This window comes from Prinia subflava, chromosome 4, assembly GCF_021018805.1.
Source record: "Prinia subflava isolate CZ2003 ecotype Zambia chromosome 4, Cam_Psub_1.2, whole genome shotgun sequence".
In the NCBI taxonomy this organism is placed as follows: Eukaryota; Metazoa; Chordata; class Aves; order Passeriformes; family Cisticolidae; genus Prinia; species Prinia subflava.
The window spans coordinates 44081152-44100313 of NC_086250.1; the positions used below are offsets into that span (position 1 = coordinate 44081152).

The 19162-nt window shown below is 38.1% G+C and overlaps 1 protein-coding gene across 1 annotated transcript in view; it reads left to right on the top strand.

The window, feature by feature from the left end:
* NELL2 (neural EGFL like 2) overlaps positions 1-19162 on the top strand; it is a 135143-nt gene that overhangs the window by 33871 nt on the left and 82110 nt on the right. Inside the window, exon 9 of the mRNA XM_063396595.1 lies at positions 1049-1151. Coding sequence (XP_063252665.1) covers positions 1049-1151 — 103 coding nt within the window. The remainder of the gene's footprint in view (positions 1-1048; positions 1152-19162) is intronic.

Below are 19162 nucleotides of genomic sequence, written 5' to 3' on the forward strand. Positions count from 1 at the left end.
TATTTCTTGTTACTATATGCAGGTGCTAGGCAATATACTTAGCTATAATGTTATTGCCTTGCACTGAGTTGCAAACAGTTTCTCTGGAATTCTAATTCCTTGCTTTTTGTCACCATAAACACTGCGTTTTTCTTAGCAAATGATTTAATAGATCCCTTGTGCCTGATTTCCTTTGGTTGCCTTTGGTTACACCTCAATAAGTAATAAAAAGTAAAATGTCAGGGTCATATGCAAGGATTGTTATATTACAAATGAAAAAGATTTTGTGGATGGAAAATTCCCAAAGGTATCACAACTCCAGATGTGATTGCAAGTATCCTTTCAGGTACCAAACTAGGGCGTCTGTATTATTGTCCATTCATATAAAACTCTTTCATTCCACTGGAACTCATTACATGCTTAATCCAAAGGCCATTAGAAGCCAGTGAAAAGGCTGTTGTTGTCTGTACTGCACCTTAGACTGATTTGCTGCTACCTATCATTGGCTAAATGGGTCTCTTTAAGCTCAGTATTTTTTTTACCTTTATATTTCTGGAGGGATATTCATTTTGCTTTTAGTATTTTATGGTATCAAATCTGGTTGATAGCCGTTTAAAATTATTTGAATTTGAAAGTTAAATTCATTATATATTTTTGTCTTGGTTTTTTCTCACATCTATAATATTGCTACCTTTTAGAAATATATTGTCTCTTAACATAAAATGAGAAGGCAGAGTATTGTTCTCTGCAGTTGTCATTTCACAGTAATCTGTCAGTTTTTTTGCTGATTGGCAGAATGTTTTGCCTCCAAATAGATTTGCCTCTAAAAAAAAATTGATCATTATCATCTCAAAGAGCACATCATTCATGTTAAAAAATTGTATGTATGACATTCTGAAGGTGTGGTTTCTGTTCTTGTAGTTATTAAAAGACCCATGTTAAACTGTCTTTTTTGGCTGTTGTTAGAAAGTTCATTGCATTTAAAAATAGATTTTCAAGTTCCTGTGTTTGAGAACATCTCTGCTGTTGCTAAATAAAACCACCAGTTGAGCCCCTTTTGTTCTCCTAGAATGGCACCGTGCAGTGCGAGGCTTTGGTCTGCCCCCTTGCTGAGTGCCCACTCAACTCTGCCCTGGCCTACGTGGATGGCAAGTGCTGCAAGGAGTGTCAGGGTAAGTGCTACTGTTGTGCCTCTTGCTAACGAGTGCTTTGAAATCTTAAATAATACGAACTTTCTGTAAATATGTCAGTGAAAGAACTGGTCATTAAATGGGTGGGTTGAAGAGTCTGGGAACTTAGACTGAAGTGTTCTGGGAAACTGATAACCAGAAGGTTTTAATATTTCATGTGGGAGCTTTTGTTTCATTTTGGTTATGTTATTTTTATTTAGCACAGATATTTATTATCAAAATTTAAAAAGAAAGAAAAGATACTTGTAAAGCTTTCTGCAGACTTCCATTATGTATGTTCTAGATCAAACTGCTAGAAATTCAAGAAAAATTGCCTGGTGTTTGACCAGTGTCTCCCACACCTTTATCACATGAAGTGTGTACTGCCAACCTTATGTTATTGAGCTTAGAAGTGGAGCTCAGTAACAGTTATAGCTCATTAGAAGTTATGATTCTTCTTCCTTAGTTAAGAGAAAAGAGGAAACGAGCAAACCCCAGAAACACAGAAATGTTATTTCACAAAAGGTCATAAAAGAATTAAAGGAAAAATGGAAAAAGGTGATTTAATATTGTCATTTAGGATTGGATATGTAATTAGGTTTTATAGTATTCTGGTTTTGTTGCAAGTAGGGCCAGAGAAGGGGAATTTCAGGTTAATCATCAAGATGGACTATATGTAGTATTTCAGATGGGTTATGTATGTGTATTCCATATGTGATGGTCAGTTTTATCAGACTGTGATAGAATCCATTCTTGAAACAGAGCAGGACATGGACACAGTTCTTTACTCTGTAAATGTTGAGATTTATCTCTGTGGTTTCATCACTGTTCTACTGCTGCATAAAACTTTAGAGAGCATAGAGAAATACATAACTGGTTAAAATGACATGTTGTAAGATAAAACTCAGGAAGACATTTTGTACTCCATTGATCTATCTCCCACAGGAGTTTATTAATATTTAATTGTGTTAGAAGTTACACAAACCATCCATTTTTATGAAACCTTATTAACTTACTCAAGTAGATTAATTCTAATTAAGAGGAAATAAGAATTCAAATACTTTTTTAACCAGCTACACAGAAATTCCATGCATATTAGATGACTCAGGGTAATTGGGAATTCAGGAATGTGAGATATGTTGCATTCAAGCCTCTATTTGAGGCTGTTTGAATCTCTGACCATGTTGGCAGAATTTGAAAACCTGATCCTCTGAAGTATCTATCCAGGTGTTATTGGGGAAGCATTCACATCATGTGACTTCTTCCAAAGTTGTTTTTATTGGGAGTCTTGACAAAAGTTAAGAAATGGGAATGAGCATATGGACACTGACCTTGTCATAGAGCACTGACAGATCTTTGAAGTAAGATGCAGTTCTGGTACAGCACACTGATGTTTACTGTGATATTTCCTTTTTGATATTCTTAATATTATCAAAGGGTCTTAGCTTTCAGTGTTGCTAATTTGATGCAAGTATATAATTCAATTTATAACTAACATGCACACATACTACTTTCTTGGCCAACTCCCAGAAAAATAATTAGATCAGAAAATATAAATAAAAATTGCTTTTCAATTTCAATCTTATCTAGGTTATTTAATGTGACTTTTAAAATAAATCACACCATTCTTGAAATGGTTAAATTCTGGGAACCAAAGGACAGAGAAATGTAAATTGGAGTCTCATTGACAGGGTAGTTAAATTCCAGTGAAAGAGTGGAAGTTAGAGGCAATGGAGCTGCAAGACTCCCACTTATTCTCCAGGCCAATTTGGTGGAAATGCTAAGTTTCTCTGAGTTCATATGCATGTGCCAGCTGTATTCTCTCTTGCTGTCTTTGGGTCAGAGTCTGAGCTGATTGAGATCAGTGCTTGTTGAACTTGGTTCTTGCTGGAGGGGTTCAAAGCTGAGTTGCTCCATTTGGACACGTTCTGAGGATAACTTAATTGTTTTCAGTGCTCAGAACAACAGCAAGGGATGTAGCTTCAGACTAGATAACACAGAGTGAACACAGATGGCTTATAATTGGGAAAACAGCTAATTAGAGGTGTTGCTCATGGAGCCATATCCTTGCTTTTGGAGAAGCAATCATAAGAAGCTGAGAAAAAATGATGCCTGATAGACTGTTCTTTAGCTGGATTTAGTATTTTTTTCAAGACAGAACATGTATGGATATTGATGTTTCCTTCCTGGTATTCGTTACCTCATACCAGATGAAGATTTTTTTCTGCAGACTGTTTGAGTAGAAGTGCCCAGGCAGTGACAGCTGCTGGAGCCTTGTGTCTGTGTCTCACTCCCCCAGGGCTGAGTGCTTCCCTCCACACTTCTTCCTTTCTTCTCCTGGTGTTAAAACAAAGCCACCAAAAATCAAAAGAGTGAGATTGGATTTAATGACAGCTGGCAGAGAGGAGTTAAGGGTACAGCTTAACTCTGGCTCTGCCAGTGACCAGCAAACAGGCTTTCTGGGATTGATTGATTGATTGATTGATTGATTTTTGCCCCTCAGTGACTGAGTATGTAGTCATTCTGCATGGCTTTAGCCATGTAGAATTTGGGAACACAATCTGAAGTGGCTTCAGTTGTAGTAATAAATAAAGCAGGGTGGGCACAGTCCTGTGGCACTTGTGGCTCACACGGCTAAAGTCTCTTCCCCTTTCCCACCCCCAGCAGATTGTCTGCATCCAGATGCTCAACTGGGAATGGCCTCTGATCAGGGCTGTGCCCCCAGCCTGGCACTGCTTTGGAGCATCTTGGCTGGTACATCCTGGCATGGTACCTTGATGTGTGCTAAGACTGCAGGGAGGGTGACCTGCTGTAACCAAGCCTGCTGTCGTTTGCTGTTTCATTTACCTGTTGTGTTTCATTCACTGGTTGTGGACATCACCACTTTGGCTCTCGTGATAACCAGCTGAGGGGCTTGGAAGGGGTGAGATTAGTTGCCTTCTGGAAGTGGACATCTCCTTCCATGGCTTCTGTACAGAGCCCAGGTGATTAGATCAGATACTGAACTTTTAGACAGCTGAAGTTATGAGTCAGTTACACATCAGTTACTGTGATGCATATCAGGTGTGTAAGATAGCAGTGTAAAGTGCTGGGTTTTTAGGCCTGATTCTGGCATTAAACTGTTATGCTAAGAGACTTTCCCACGCTGCCAAATCCTAGGAATTAAATTTCAGCCCAGACCAGCATTTAAATTTTGGACAGTGAAGCTTTGTTACAAATGTCCATGACATTTTCAACACTTTGGAAATTTCAACACGACTGAGTTTTCATGTTTTTCTTAAATGTTTTGTTCAGGGAAGAACACTTAGTAAGGAATGGTTTAGATATTTTTTGTAAACCAATATTGTTTTGACTTTGGCTCTTTTTGTGAGCCAAAAGAAAAAAGCCACAAAAGAAACAAAAAACCAAACCCTGACCTTCTCTCCTAACTCCATACCTTTGTTTCAGGCCATTCAGACAACTTGTACTGTTTTGTCTTGTGTGAAGGTCGATGCTGGTAGCAGGAGGAATGGCAATGAATGCAAATTATCACTGTGTTTTCTATTAGCTGTAATGGACTAAAAGAAGCAGCAGTCTTCCAGGGCAGATGAATGGGCCAGTGTGTTGGATATATGTTTCAGCTGAAGACATTGTCAAATTCAGTCCAGCTACCACAGCATACATCTTAGTTCAATGGGAGCTTCCTGTGGAGAATTGTTTGGAGCTGGAAGGCAGAGACTACTTTTTTTCTATGCTCAGTGCAATTTTAAAGAATTCTGAGAAGGTATGCACAAAAGACCATTAAATTTTTTTCTCCTCTGTAGAGACAAATGCTTTGTGTGGTGATAGGCAGCGATACGAATTGTGAAGAGATTAAACTTCCCTACTGAACCTATAAATATTGCTTTAGACCACAGGCTTGGCTGAAGAAGTACAAGGACAAGTTCATTTATTTTAAGTGAATTGTGGAAGGACTGCCAATGTCTTAGCATCTGAGAGAATTGGTGCTTGGTCAGCAGACCTTATTATGGTAATGTTTTTATTAGTCAGTGTACTAACACCAAGGCATCACCTCCAAAAGCTATATGCATTCTTTTTTAAATGGAAGTGGGGTATTTTAAACAAACTAGCCGATTTTTGTTTTTATAAGACCAGAAGTGATATTTGTGCCAGCATCTGGTGCAGTAATAATTCCCATGACCAAAGACTGATTTCCAGAAAGCAATTGCTCTCTTCTCATCCCTCTCTTCCTTCCAGTGACACTGCAGATATTTACTGACCTAATAGCAAACTATCCCAACAGATTGATTAAAATCGGAGCCGTTATGCTCAAATCTGTGCTGTGATTTTTCTATATACCTGTTTGTTTGTTTGTTTGTTTGTATTATGAGACAGGATATTTGATGGGTTTCTGGTGCATCGTAGCCAAATCCTTAGTCTAACACAAGTATTTTAAGCAACTGTGAGAAGCATAGGATTATACTGGATCAGCTCACAGTTCTGGTGCTAGCTGGTGGGGAGAGAGACTGTGTAAAGGGGTTCTATAACTTGGGAGGGATTTTTTTTAACAAAATAATTAAAACACAGTTATGGACATTGTAGCTCTTAGTAACATGTATGGATTTCTGATACAGTGATCTGTCTTGCTATCTTGCAGAAATTTTTAATTTTATGATTGAAATTAAAGGGATTTCCCCTCTTGCTCTTCATAATTCACACATTTTTTCCCCCAAAGCTAGGCACTCCTCTGCAAACTCCAGCACTTGTTAGCCTACTGACACAGAGAAGGAGCTGTGAAAGCCCATCTGCTTCTTGCAGCAGCAATTGAGCATCACCAAGAGTGCAAAAATTTTTATCTAGAAACTTAAGGAATATTGCTTAAACTTACTCTGAAATTCATAATTAATCCAAGTAGTGTGAAGCATAGTAGACTTAAGCCTGTGCTGTTTACCAAGTTCCACAGTTTTACAAAATTGCCACTTTTTTCCCTGGGCTTTCATCCTCTAGCCTTAGGTAGAGGATCAGTAGCAAGGTGGGATGTCAACCCTACCTTGTTCAGCCAAGTGCTGGAGAAGTTTCTGCATTCAGTGTGGCTCAGAGAAGAAGCTGCAGCTTGGAGGAGTGGTTAGTCACTGGCTGAACAGGTCATCTTATCCTTGCAGTAAATCAGAAGGGGGGAAGTGGAAGAGCATCTCCAGCAGGCTGGCTGGAACACGGCATGACTCTGAGGGCTGTGGGCAGCCAGCAGGCTCGGGGTGCCAGAGCAGGCATCAGTACTGGAGGAAGAAGAGGCAGTTTTTAGCAGTAAAACAATGATTTCTCATTTATTATCATAGTTCTTTAAAAAATGCACACTTTGGAATATAAAGGAGAAGCAACATTCTGGTTAATACAAAAAAAAAAAAAGTTGCTTTTTGATTTTCAATACTTATGTGTGGCTTGTTAAAGAATGTAAGTGCAAATAGAGCATAAATTCCATTCTTCTGCAGTTTCTTTTTAAAATGGAAATTCAGATAAATTAGCCTGCTTCAGAATAGTATTAAAAGATGTCTTGAATATAGCCAGCACCAAATTGTTTTGTAGAGCCGTTATTTGCTAAAACCTCCTGTAGTCAGCACACAGAACTTCTGAATGTTATTTAGCAGAATAGTGTCCATTCAGCCTCTACTTTCTGGATTTTCTGTGCTGAAATGACACACATCAACCTTATTTTTCAGGCTTTTGAATTACATATAATGATAGAACCACTTTGGAATGACAAATAAGAGGCATTATATACCCACTTGTACTAGTGAGATAATTGTATTGTACTTTACCAACTGTTTAAACCATTTTATTATTTCTTGTGACTTCAAAAGAAAATCAGTGTTCATATTAATTTAGAAATAGGGCACAAATAATTTTTCTAATAAATGCTTCTACAAGAGAAAAAACATGTCCTTGAGCTCATGTAGGTCAATAAAATCAGTGGAGATGTTTTAGATTTACAAAGGTGTAATAGAAGAGCATACTTGATGCACCTGTCGTTTGTGAATCAAGTATAGTTACTACAGTGTCAGTCTCACTGAGGCTGGAAGGGACCTCTGGAGGTCTCTGGTCCAACCCTCCCGCTCCAGCAGGGCCATCTCGAGCAGCCTGCCCAGGACTGTGGCAGATGGTTTTTGGATATCTGCACAGATAGAGACTCCACAACCTCCCTGGGCAACCTGTGCCAGTGCTCAGTCCCCCTCACAGTAACAAATGGATTCAGTCCAAATGGATTTTTGATCTATTACGATCTGTGCCCACTGCCTCTTGTCCTGTTACTGGGCACCACTGGGAGCAGCCTGTCTTTCTCTTCATTCTCTTCCATCAGGAGTTTACACTTTGGGAAGATCTCAGAGACTTCACTTCTCTGGGATGTGTAATGTCTCTAGAAGCACTCTAAGAATGATTTGGGGCCTTTTCTGTGCTGAACTTAATGCCACTGAAAACAATGGAAAGAATCCCCTTGGCTTTGGTAGGCAGGGCCAGTCTAACCCTTGACCCAAAGTGCGCAGTCTCTGCTATATTTTCTGTTATAAAGCTATAGAAATTTTCAAGATACTCTTACACCCCAGCAATATTTGGTTTATCTCTGTTCAATAGCCAATTACAGAATTGTTAGGGGATTTTTGCTGCTGAGCGTGTAGTCTTGGGTGGCCTTTGTTCTTTGTAATTTGGGCAGTATTCCTCGTCAGAAGGAAAACAGGGAGTCTTTTGACTTGCATTTCCCCTCTGAGCAGGGGGAGGCATTCATTGTATGTCTTTTGTTCTCCATAAATTAAAATATAGCTTACAGTAAATTGAAATACTTAATTGAAAGTATTTGAACTTCTCAAAATCTTTTGCTCCTATTTTGTTTCTTTTCCACTTCCCCATATCCTTTGAATTTCGTTGTTTCTTGTTAGCAAAGGAGGACTGGGAGAGTCCGTGCTTGTGCCTGTCTCAGATTTTCATGCCTCAAAGTGTGGCTTAGGTGGTGAAAGGTGAATGGTCTTTTAGCTATTCTGGACCTCATGCATTATGGAGCTCCACTAGAAGACTCTAGATCTGGAGGCAACATATCAGCATACGAGGAGAACTCCAGTTAATAATGGTAAAGTCATCTAGTTTTAGTCTTACTGTGTGCCTGAGGAGTGAATACTAAAATGAAGTATGGTTAAGAAAATCCTTATTCATTAAAATACATTACACTGGATATGTAGCAATCTGCACTAAAGAATAAATTGGAAACATAATATTGGTAATTTTATTGGTAGAGAATTAAAAATATTTTTTTACATGGAGAATTTTGCTGTAGGCTATGCTTGCTCTCCTTATAACCTATTTTGTTGAGATTTTGTTGGAAAAGAGCTAATCTTTTCCATTCGTTTTTCATTATATTCTTACCAGGGAGTTCATAAAATATAAAATACCTGCAGCGTATTATTATTTTAGTTTATTTTCAGTGCAAATAAAACATTAACATATGCTAGATATGAATATATTTGCTTTCAGACAGCTGGGAGTGGACAGATGGGCAGTGTTCCAGCTTCTAATAAGTTGGTACCCTAACTTTAGTAATGTTGATTTCACCAGAATTTACTGAAGTAGATATGAAATAATAACAACAACAACAAAAAATCCAGTTCCATTTATAATTACAAAAATCACCTTGGATATGTAAGCATTCACATACCTGTGTGTTGATTTCAATATGTTTGTTCTCAGCAATGATGTGCTTATGTCACTCTATATGTGCATCACTGGTCCATTGGTCTGTGAGGTTCTTTTTTGTTTGATTTTTTTTTTTTGGAGGGGAGTGTCATGGGTGGGGTTCTTTATTTTGCTTTGTTTTAGGGTTTTTGTGGGGGGAGTTGTTGGTTTTTTTGGTTTTTTTTTTAATCCCATAACCAGAAGTGCATTGCCAAATCAGCAGCTTGTAGCTGATGTTCTAGTTTTTGCCTGGACCTTTTATTCTGTAGACCTTGGAGATGCCTATAGTATCTGCAGCAAGCATCTTCAATGGGTATGTGCTGTGAAAAAAAGAGAAGTTTGCCTTAGCTGTAAACCCCACAACTACAGGTTTTGACAAGGTCACAGAAATGTAACAAGTTGGAGGCAGAGAGCACTGATGGAGTGAAGGCTCTGCAAAACCCAGCCATCCAACCAAATGAGGTTCTTGGCTTGTACAGTTTTGCAAAGACCAGTTTGCACTTGACATACTTTTGTTCAGAACAGGATTGCCACACTGATGAGGATTGTTTGGATGGAAAGCTGGCCTAGGGGAGATACTGGTAGGAGATATGGGAGCATACAAGAAGGCATACATACAGTGTTTTCCTAGTGCCTATGTCTGTGAAATGAAAAAATGGGAAGGTTGTGAAGGCTGAAACTCAATAAATAAATTATTGGAAGAAAACCCACCACAAAACTGTCAATAATGTGGTCTTATTTCCCCTGGAAGGGATGGTAAAATATGAATGAAGTTGATTCAGTGACATTAATATAAAATGATGTACACTGTTATCCTTTATTTGTCTTTTTGTGAAGCTAATGATTTAAACCCATGGTTTTCAGTCCTTTGGACTGCAGAAGTTTGACATTTTTTTCAGTGGAAACATGTAGTGAATTAAACCATCTACTGCTTGGTTTACTTCTCTTAACTACTGCCTGCAGATATCTCAAGTGTGATGTATAGACCTCCAGGCTGTTACTGATCACTGTTTCTACATCTGTCAGCTCACAAAATATATTCAGCTTCAAATAATGGTCACTTAGTCCCATCTGAGACACAGCTTTAAAATGAAAATCTTGGCTGATATGATGTAACAGACCTTTATCTTACTTTCCTCATCTGTTGCCTTCACAAACATCATTACAGTCCTCTTTATTTGAAGAGTTTGTGCAATTTGCTTTTGTCACTGTACCAGTCACAGGACTGTGTCTGTGGTGTTTCTGTAACTGTTCTGCCTTTCTGCCAGTATAGAGCATTTTTACTAATTTTTTGCCTTTTTGGGGGGATTTTTATTTGTTACAAGTTTCCACGAAGAAGAAGGCTCTGTTCATTTGTTTGGGAGGGCAGCTGACCATCCTAAGCCTTTCTCTACGGGGTGGCTGACTAGTTTTTCACCTTCTACTTGTTGAAATTGTGTGTAAGTTTCTGATTGTAAATGAAAATGCTGTTCCTGTTCTTGCTTTAAATTATATTCAAATATAGTTTTGACTGTTTTCCCAATTTCATTTTAATTTGTGACATTTGGTTAAAATCCCTTAACATTGTTTTACATCTAATTTTTTTTGTAACAGTTTAAAAAAATTGAAGATACTATTGAGGCTTTTTTTTTTCTGATGTCCAGTGTATACATATATAGTAGTGTTAGAATTACAGTGACATTGTTTGATGTAATAAACTGGTTCACAGAACACCTGGTTTCAGTTGTAAGGTTTTTTCCCCCCATCCTGAAATCAAAGCAAGTAAATATGCTTGACTCATCTGGAAAATAGACACATAACCTGTTTTTTCTAGTAAGTGAGCACTTCAAATACTTTGAAGGTAGGGAAGATGAACAGGCGTGCTTCTCTCTGTGTTATTACTTTGACAAAGACATGTAAATTCAGGTATTATTTCCTTAAGATGTCTCTTCAGGTTCTATTTGTATTGACTAAAGCACAGTATTTCTCTCTAGGCAAATTTTAGAGGCTTATAAAGGGAGAGTTTGTTTTGTAGATATTTTCATCATGCTTTATCTAGAAATCTTGTACATCCTCAAGGCATCTAAAAGAGAAATTAAATATCAGTATAATGTAGAAGAGATACCAATTTTACATATGGTTGTTGTGAATTTCTCAGACAGACTTCTTAATAGTTGTGACTTCAGTATGCTTGTAAATGTTGTCCATTGTCTTCTGTGACTCTTTCTGAATAGAGTTGGTAGAACAATGTAAGTCCATAGCCACATGTTCCTCATTTTACTAATTTTGCAGTATTCTGTTAAGTTGCTGTGAAGAAACATGGGAATAAATGAATACATTTTAGAAGTAGAAAGTGAAAATAGACATATAAATAAATAAAGGAGTCAGATCCTTGGGGAATCATTGGTTCTATCAGTGCTAGTCACTTTTTCAGCACCCTCTTTTAAGAGCACAGGAGCGGGCAATTCCAAAATGTTGGAAGTCAAGCAGATGAGGCAGAAGGTCAGCTTGACTGAAAAGGGATCTTCTTTAGGAGGGAGCTAAGGCAAAAAAGGAAGGTATGTGCCCAGTGGAAGCAAAGTCAGGTGCCATGGGAGGAATGCAGAGACATTGCTTGCCACTGTTGGGAGAAAACTGCTGCAGCCAAAGCTCAGTTGGAGTTGAATACAGATCCATATAGATAAACAGACTTACTTGCACAGTGTGTGAAGTCTGGCTAGCGTGTAGAAAGGTCCTCCTAAAGACAATAAGAGGATTAACAGATAGGATTTTTTAGATTATCAGTGACTGTAAATCTTGCTTTCACTAATGTAGTTCCCAAAGAAAAAAAAGAGTAACTACATTAACAGTTACTATGAACTCCAGCTTACTGTTTTCCCATGATGAATTGGAGTATCAACAGATACATTGGGAGAAATTAGCAGTGACATAGCAGAATCTGTGAACATCTGCTCCAGCTACTTTTAAATTTTTAATTATTTCAAATCCTGAACTGACTTTAGACATGAAGTATTGTATTGTTTGGGAATGCACAATGGATCATAATAACTTCTAGGTGCCTTGAGAAACAGCATGTTAGATATACATAGGTTTCTTTTTAAAGCTGTCTTTTGAAAAATTTCCAAAACTATTGGTAATACCTGATTTTTTTAATCTTAGTTTTTAGTTAAATATTATTAGATAATGAATGTTGGGAGTGTGTATATAAAAATTTAGAAAGCCAATTTGCGTAACCAATTTTAATCAAGATTTCCAAAAATGTGTTTACACTGCTGTCTGTGTTAAAAACCTTTTGGTGAACTAATGCTACGGACTTAGCTTAAGAATGTTAAATACAGTTATCTGGAGTGTTTGTGATTATGCCAAGTAATCCTGTCATTCTGGCTGAAGGGAGGGATGGAAGGATTGGCAGGTTCCTTATATGGGAACAGAAGTGGATGAAAGAAGAGTTGGGAGCGTGAAACCCTGTCAGTTGTTGTACAGAGCTAGAGGCAGGTCCTTTGAAAGAAGTGAGATCTGACAATAGCAGTGGATGTGGTGCTCCACTCCTGGGCATGTCTGAGCACATTAGACTGGCCTGCAAACGTGAGTATTGCTGTAACAGCCAACTTAACCAGGGGCTGCTCTTCACAGGAGAAGTGAAAGCACTTGGATCTGACAGGAAAATAAGTACAGTGAGATGAAGGCCAGGTCACAGGATGCTGTGCCTTCACTAGGGAAGTGTGTGCAGCAAAGTCACAGTGCAGCATTTCTTGCTAAAACATCTATGGAAACTCCTCTGGACCAAGGAGATTCTGTTTGAGAATGGAAGCATCTGTAGGGTCCCTGATAGTTGCTTAAATATGGGTGTAGTCTGTGAGTACTTAAACAATATGGCAAGGTATTGGTCAAAAGCCTCCATGGCTGTTGGAGGTAGCTGTAAAGTCTTGGAGTAGAAGCTGTGTACAGCCTTTGACTGGGGAGTGTGGAAACATCACTTCCAAGTTTTTTCATTTATTAATGCCAGCTTTGCTATATGGTGGTGGAGCCTGTAGTTTTGTAGTTTGTATAGGATCGTTTTTAATGCTGTCAAATGAAACTGTCAAAATCTAGGAAAATGCTGCTGCTCAGAGGCACTTTCCTTTTACTGAACATCTTCACATGATCGGTGTCTACAAAGCTGTAGAAAGCTACTGTCTCAGTAGTCATGTGCAAAAAATGTCTTTTTAAATTATGCATAATTGGTGCACTCTCATTTTCTTCATGGCAAGTCTGGGCAAAATATCCTAATGAATAAAATGCATTATTTTATTTTCCCTCTGCCACCTGTTTGAAGTCTCTGGGGAGCAGAGTAACAGTAACACCTTGTAAGCACAGCTGCAGGAGTAGGTGTGTGTCTTCCCATCCATGTCATGTCCATGGATGGTTCTAACTGATGGCAACAGAGAGCACAAGCCTCTTTTTATGTAGTAAATTAATGCTGACTGGTGATACGTGTTTAGCTCTCATAGATTTCAAAATACTGACTCAAAAGTGTGCAAGTCTTTAGCAATTTTTCATTAATTTCATAAATGCTCAATACTCAATCTGAATCAGTTCAGGTAATTTTATCTTGCATATGAATGCCTGTGACTTGAGGCATTCTGATGGATGTATGGGTGAATTTAAGCATTTTTTGAAGTATAGGGTGCTCTAGGGAGGTGTCTAGTTTTCTAAACTCTGCTGTTTTTCTCTTAACAAAGTTTTCAGAAAAGTATCTTTTACAACTAGCCCAGCAGTCCAGCTGAGAGAAGGTGGAACAAAGTACAAATTTCCCTGTCAGCATTTGATGAAATATCTATTTGCACCTTCACTAAATATAGCTGTGTCACTGGTGTTGTAGCTAGCTGACACAAGGATCTATCAGATAATGTCTAATCCCATCTTTATGGGGATTAAGCAGGCCTGTAATATTTGCATTGGAGTTCTCTTGGTCTGTCAGACTGTCGTGCTATTTATAAACCTTTAGTGTAGTTGTAATACAGTTGTAATTTAATTAATGTTAACCTCAATTGCTTTTTTTCTCTTGATACCCTCTAAGGCTTTTGTCTAAGGTGTATGATTTTATAGTTTGACGTTTCACTCTGAAAGTTATTTGAGTATTGGATTGTCAATGTAGTGAATTTGTCATAAAATGTGTGGGCATTTTCTTCACATTAGGCATGTGCAAGTTTTTTTAAATAATATGTTTATTGTCCAAAATACTCCAGTTCTCTTAAACAAGCAGAATATGGTCCATTGCACTAAAGCCAAAGTTTTGCATGTCATGCAGTAGAACAGTTTTGGCTGCTCTGTTTAACCAAGCTAAAGTTGCAGTGTGAATAGCAGTAATGCCCTTTTGAAAGGGAAGCTGACATCAAACACATTGTCCAGGTTGGATCTTTGTTTGCCAAGGGATACCTCCAATTGTGCAATTACTGTCCGTTTGCTTTGCTGCAGCCTCTTTCCCAGACTCCCCTGTCTGGCAGTATACTTTAAAAGTTTTACTCATCAGATAGGTCTGTTTGCCTCAGCTGAACTGCTGAAATGTAGATTTTACTGCTTTTTTAGTGCTCAGATTACCTGTCTAGTCTTTAAGGATGACTCAAGGAGGTGATATTCCAGGATTCAGATGAATTCTCTAGAAGACTTCCCAACAGCACCACATAGGATAGATGAATGATGTCATTTCCTGGTAGCAGTTGATGGAAATACAGGAAACGTGAGAGGTAGGGGAAGGAATTTAGGGTTTTGTATTGACTCCTTGCTAGTGTGACTAAACGGCCTGTTAGTGTTGTTGGAGGTGTCTCACACTGTACTTAAGTGATCTAAGACTAGTGTAGAACAATGACTTAGGGTTTTAAATGTAGTAGAAACATTTAGCTTTTCCAGCTAATGAGAAGTAAGATAAAAACAGTAGTTGGTTTGTTGTCATGATAAAATTTCAAATACAGTTCTCTTTTTTTAGCTGAGGAAGCAGAAGCAGATATATGGAACTTTTCAGCAATGATTGACTGGAAACATTTGCAATATATTTTTCAGCTTGAAATTTGGAATAATTTTGAGTTGTTGAGGGAGATGGCACAAAATGAAGTAAGTCTGCAGCCTCACTGACTGCAGTAACAGAGCAGTGCTTTCCAGAAAATGAGCAAAGAAGAAATAATGCCCAAATCCATGCAAAGATAAATGAGAAAGGAGTGAGAGCCATGCCTAGTAATGATGTGGCTGTCAAGAGAAAGAAATTCAGGGAAGGTGACTATTATCTCTGTGTGTACTTCTAAGGATAAAGCCACACTGTGGTTTTGCGCTATGTAAGCTTGCAAAGTAGGATTAATGGGACTTACACAATGCCTAGGCCTTCATCTCTGAACAGTAGGAAATGTAATCAAAGAGATTCCAAGGAGGAGGTAGGAAAACTAAGTGAATGAGACAGGTTTGGAAGTTTTTCTGTGTGCCATAATTTTGGGTGAGTTTCCTCCCTGCCAACCAATCAACATAAGTGAACAAAAAATGAAGCAACGTAGACTTAATTACCAGTTTCTAGGTTGTCCATTCATAATTACTGACAAATTTCACAAAGCTCCAAGTCCTATCTGCCACTTGTTGGGCAGCTGTGAATACAAGAAATTAAAGTGGTTTTGAGGAGCTGACCAATGTGCTAAACTTCCTGCTTTCCTTTGGTGATAAGTCTGAATCCAAACTAGCTGAGATACCAGAAGGAAGTGTACATGTATACCTCAGGGGAAGGCATGCACAGTCTAGACAGTGAAGGTGACAAATGCAGAAATGAGAAAATGTGCTACTTGACATCCTGAGAACTCAGTGAACGGAAGGCAGGGGTTTGCTGTGTCATGGATTTTGCATGGGCATTTAAAATAATACAGAAGGAAAGTGTCCTTTGGAGGCCAGTGGGAAGAATAACAGATTGTGGAAGAGATGGTTTAACACACTGTTGATAATTCATTGTACAAACACAGCAGCAAGTGGGCTCCTGAAAGATTCCTTTTGCTGGAAGAACATGGACAAGTTTCCATGTCATCACAATATGTTAAATAATACTGAAGGATAGCTGCGTTATTAATACAGCTGCATAAATATATGCAGACTTTGCTAATACATTTTTAGACCCTGTACGCAGATGCTTACCAATGTAATATTTGATCACTGTCTGCATACAAATAGATAAAGAGTAGTAAACTTCTAAGCAGGTTTTGTAGGCTTCCCATTTCTTCTTCTTAGAAACCTGTGCTTTGAAAAATATATATTATTTTAGGTACTGTGGGAATGTGGAAATTTGGTGGCAAGAGGAAATAGTTGATGTAATTTAGCTGTTGAAGAAATCCTATGTAGGCAATAACTATCAAGGTCTGGAACAGCTAATCATCAGGTAATGTCTTGACTGAGACTCTGTCTACTGAATGAAAGGATTTAGGAAGATGAAGGATGATGTACTTCCCCAGAGAGATACCAATCACAAACTCATCAAAGTATCCTGGGAAGCATCTAGCCAAGCAGAAATTAAATCTTCACTGGACTTTTCCAATTATGCAGTACTAGTCCAGATGTTCATGTTGCTGAAACATCTTAATTTCGGAAGGAAAATAAAGACAGGAATCACCAGCATTAGGGGATGTTTAGTGGCTGTGACAGTTGCTGTCAGGAGGCAGGAAGAACATTCTGTTCCGTACTGCCTGGGATGTGGGTGCCAATGTCATAGGATGAAAGGGCTGCACAAAAAATTTAGTAGATTTGTCTTTCTGGAAATCTTTCCATGTGTGCTTATTACACACCTAACCAGACAATCTTAAGGTTTTTAGAAGCTTTCAGGTAGCCTGGTGCAGATCTGCCCTTTGCTGTTTGTCAGGATGCCTCCTCAGTGGGCAGTGGAAGAGGAGTGGGCTGGCAAGAGAGTGGGAAAAGGAGGCATTTTTGGCAGCATTGGGAGAAGAAAAGGCAGTATGCACTGGCAGACTTATTCCATCGCTAAACCCACCAGTGTCTATCATGATAAGTAAACATGGAGCCAGTGATGCTGGTGTAGATGAAATACCTGTGATTTTTTGGCATAGTTGAGAAGAAAAAGAAACAACTGGTAGCACTCCAAATTAAAGCTTCAGCGCATACCTTAGTTCTTGCTCCTTTGTAATGGAAGGAGCTGCCCAAATATGATGGAATCCTTCATGTTTTAGAGAACACTAGTAGGAAAGAAGTAACAGGTTGTATTGCTGTTTGATGATTTTAAGAAGAAATACTCCTTTTGAATATTGTCAGTGAGAACAGCAGTCCATTAGAAGACATGCTTAGGCTTGTGCTTAGATTTTTCAGTTTATTCAGGTTTTCAATTCAGTTTAATTATTTTTACTTGGGCATCTATTGTTTGTTGGGTTTTCTCTCTTTTCTCAAACATAGGGCCATCTAGGCAGAGCCATCTCTCACAGACCTAGACTTTGTAAGTTATTCTTGTGTCCAAGACTTTATGGAGAAGAGCTGATTTTCTTGTTGAAAGCGAGTGTTTGTGATACTGCGTCACTGCAATAGAATGGTTTCTTATGCAAAGACTTCCAAAGCCTGTTGGTGAAAAAAAAAAATAGCTTTATGATTTTACACTAGGCTGGATGTGTTCTTTTGATGATTCTTCTATGTATGTTATTTTCTATGTTTCTTTGAAGAATCAGGTTTGTTGCCATTAACAAGGAGACTGGATTCAGTGAACTATGCTTTGAGGTAGTTTATTGTTTTGCTTTTTGTTTTTAAAGATGGTTGGGTAGTCTCACTCTTATGTTCAGAGTATTTTTGCTTCAGGAGCATATTTTCTTCTAAGATAGAATGACAGTGATTTTGATATCTTTTGCATTTTCTGTGAACAATTGTAGTCTGCCTGTTGGGAACATGAAGATGTGTTAAGTTAACAGTTCATTGCCATTGTGTGATCCTCAGGCATTGCTGTACTGTATCTTTTCCTGTCACATGTAGTTGTTCTTGGAAACTTGAAATGTATGGGGCAAAGAAAAGGGGCTTAATATTTGAATATTTCATTTTAGTGTCATGGCCTCTAATGCATAGGAAGTGATGTATGACTGGATGATTGTCTTGCCTTGCCTAGATTCAAGATCTGCTAGTCCCTGGTAAAGATTTATATGGAATTATTTCATATACTTCCTTCTGGAAGAGCCTGTTTTGGGGAGAGGAAAGAGACACAGTATTGAGCTTTCATGATTTTTTGTGAGTCATGAAAAGAGTACACTACTACTGTGTGTAGTAAGTTGATCCTGGCTGGACTCCAGGCACCTCCCCAAAGCCACTCTCTTACTCTGCTCCACGGCTGTACAGGGAAGAGAAAATGTAACAAAGGATTAGTGAGTTAAGGACTGGGAAAGCACTTTGGAGGCTTAAATCACATAAGTTAATTTATATTTTATAACATAATGATAACTGATATTTTTGAATTTTGAAAACCCTATTTTTTTGCTATATCCATCACTTATTTTTCGTCATCAGTTCCAAAAATTTGTTTTTACATGCTGATGAAGTAATAAGAAAGAGCTGCAAGTTAAAAAATAAAAGTAAAGTAGAAATGAAAATAAAAGGAGTAATGCTAATTAATATAGGTCATTCAAAGTAAAAAATAAAAAGAAAAAGTTTCGTACTTTTAGATATTTTTCAAGTATCTACAAATTGCTGTGTATTTAGATATAGAATAGATAAATCTCTCTGTGAAAGTGTATTTGTTTTGCATCTCTAAATCAATGATTAGCAAATTAGCCCTCTAACATGTGATCTGGAACTTGAAAGTTGTAACCTGCTCCTGTTGTTTCACAATTATCCTTACTTGATGAGCCTTGACTGTGTCCTAAGCAACAGAGACAGACATTTGATTTTCTGTACCCTGGCAGTTACATTACTCAGCCTTTATACTTTGCATAATGTAATTGCAGTAATGGATCCATTATAAAAAAAAAGGCAAGACGGTTTGCTGTGAAGATGTTTTATGTAAGTCTTAAATACTGAATAGGAGTTCTAGTGAGCAATCCAGTATGAGCTGTGCCAGCATGCTGTTGTAAAACCTGGTGCTGCCGTGGTGTAGGAATGGCACCAAGGCCATGGTATGACAAACACCAATCCTAGTGACATCCTTTTGTCATTTGATCGTTGGAGACTTGATCCTGTTTTTTGGGGGAATAAAAAAAAAGACAGTGACAAAAAGTCAATAAAATTCATATATTTTAATATGCCTCGGCAGTAATGAACTGGGATAATCAAGATACAAATCCATAGTGTTTAAATAACTGTGTGGGGTGGTGAAACATCCAAGGACTGTGATAACAAATAAACATGTGGCTTCA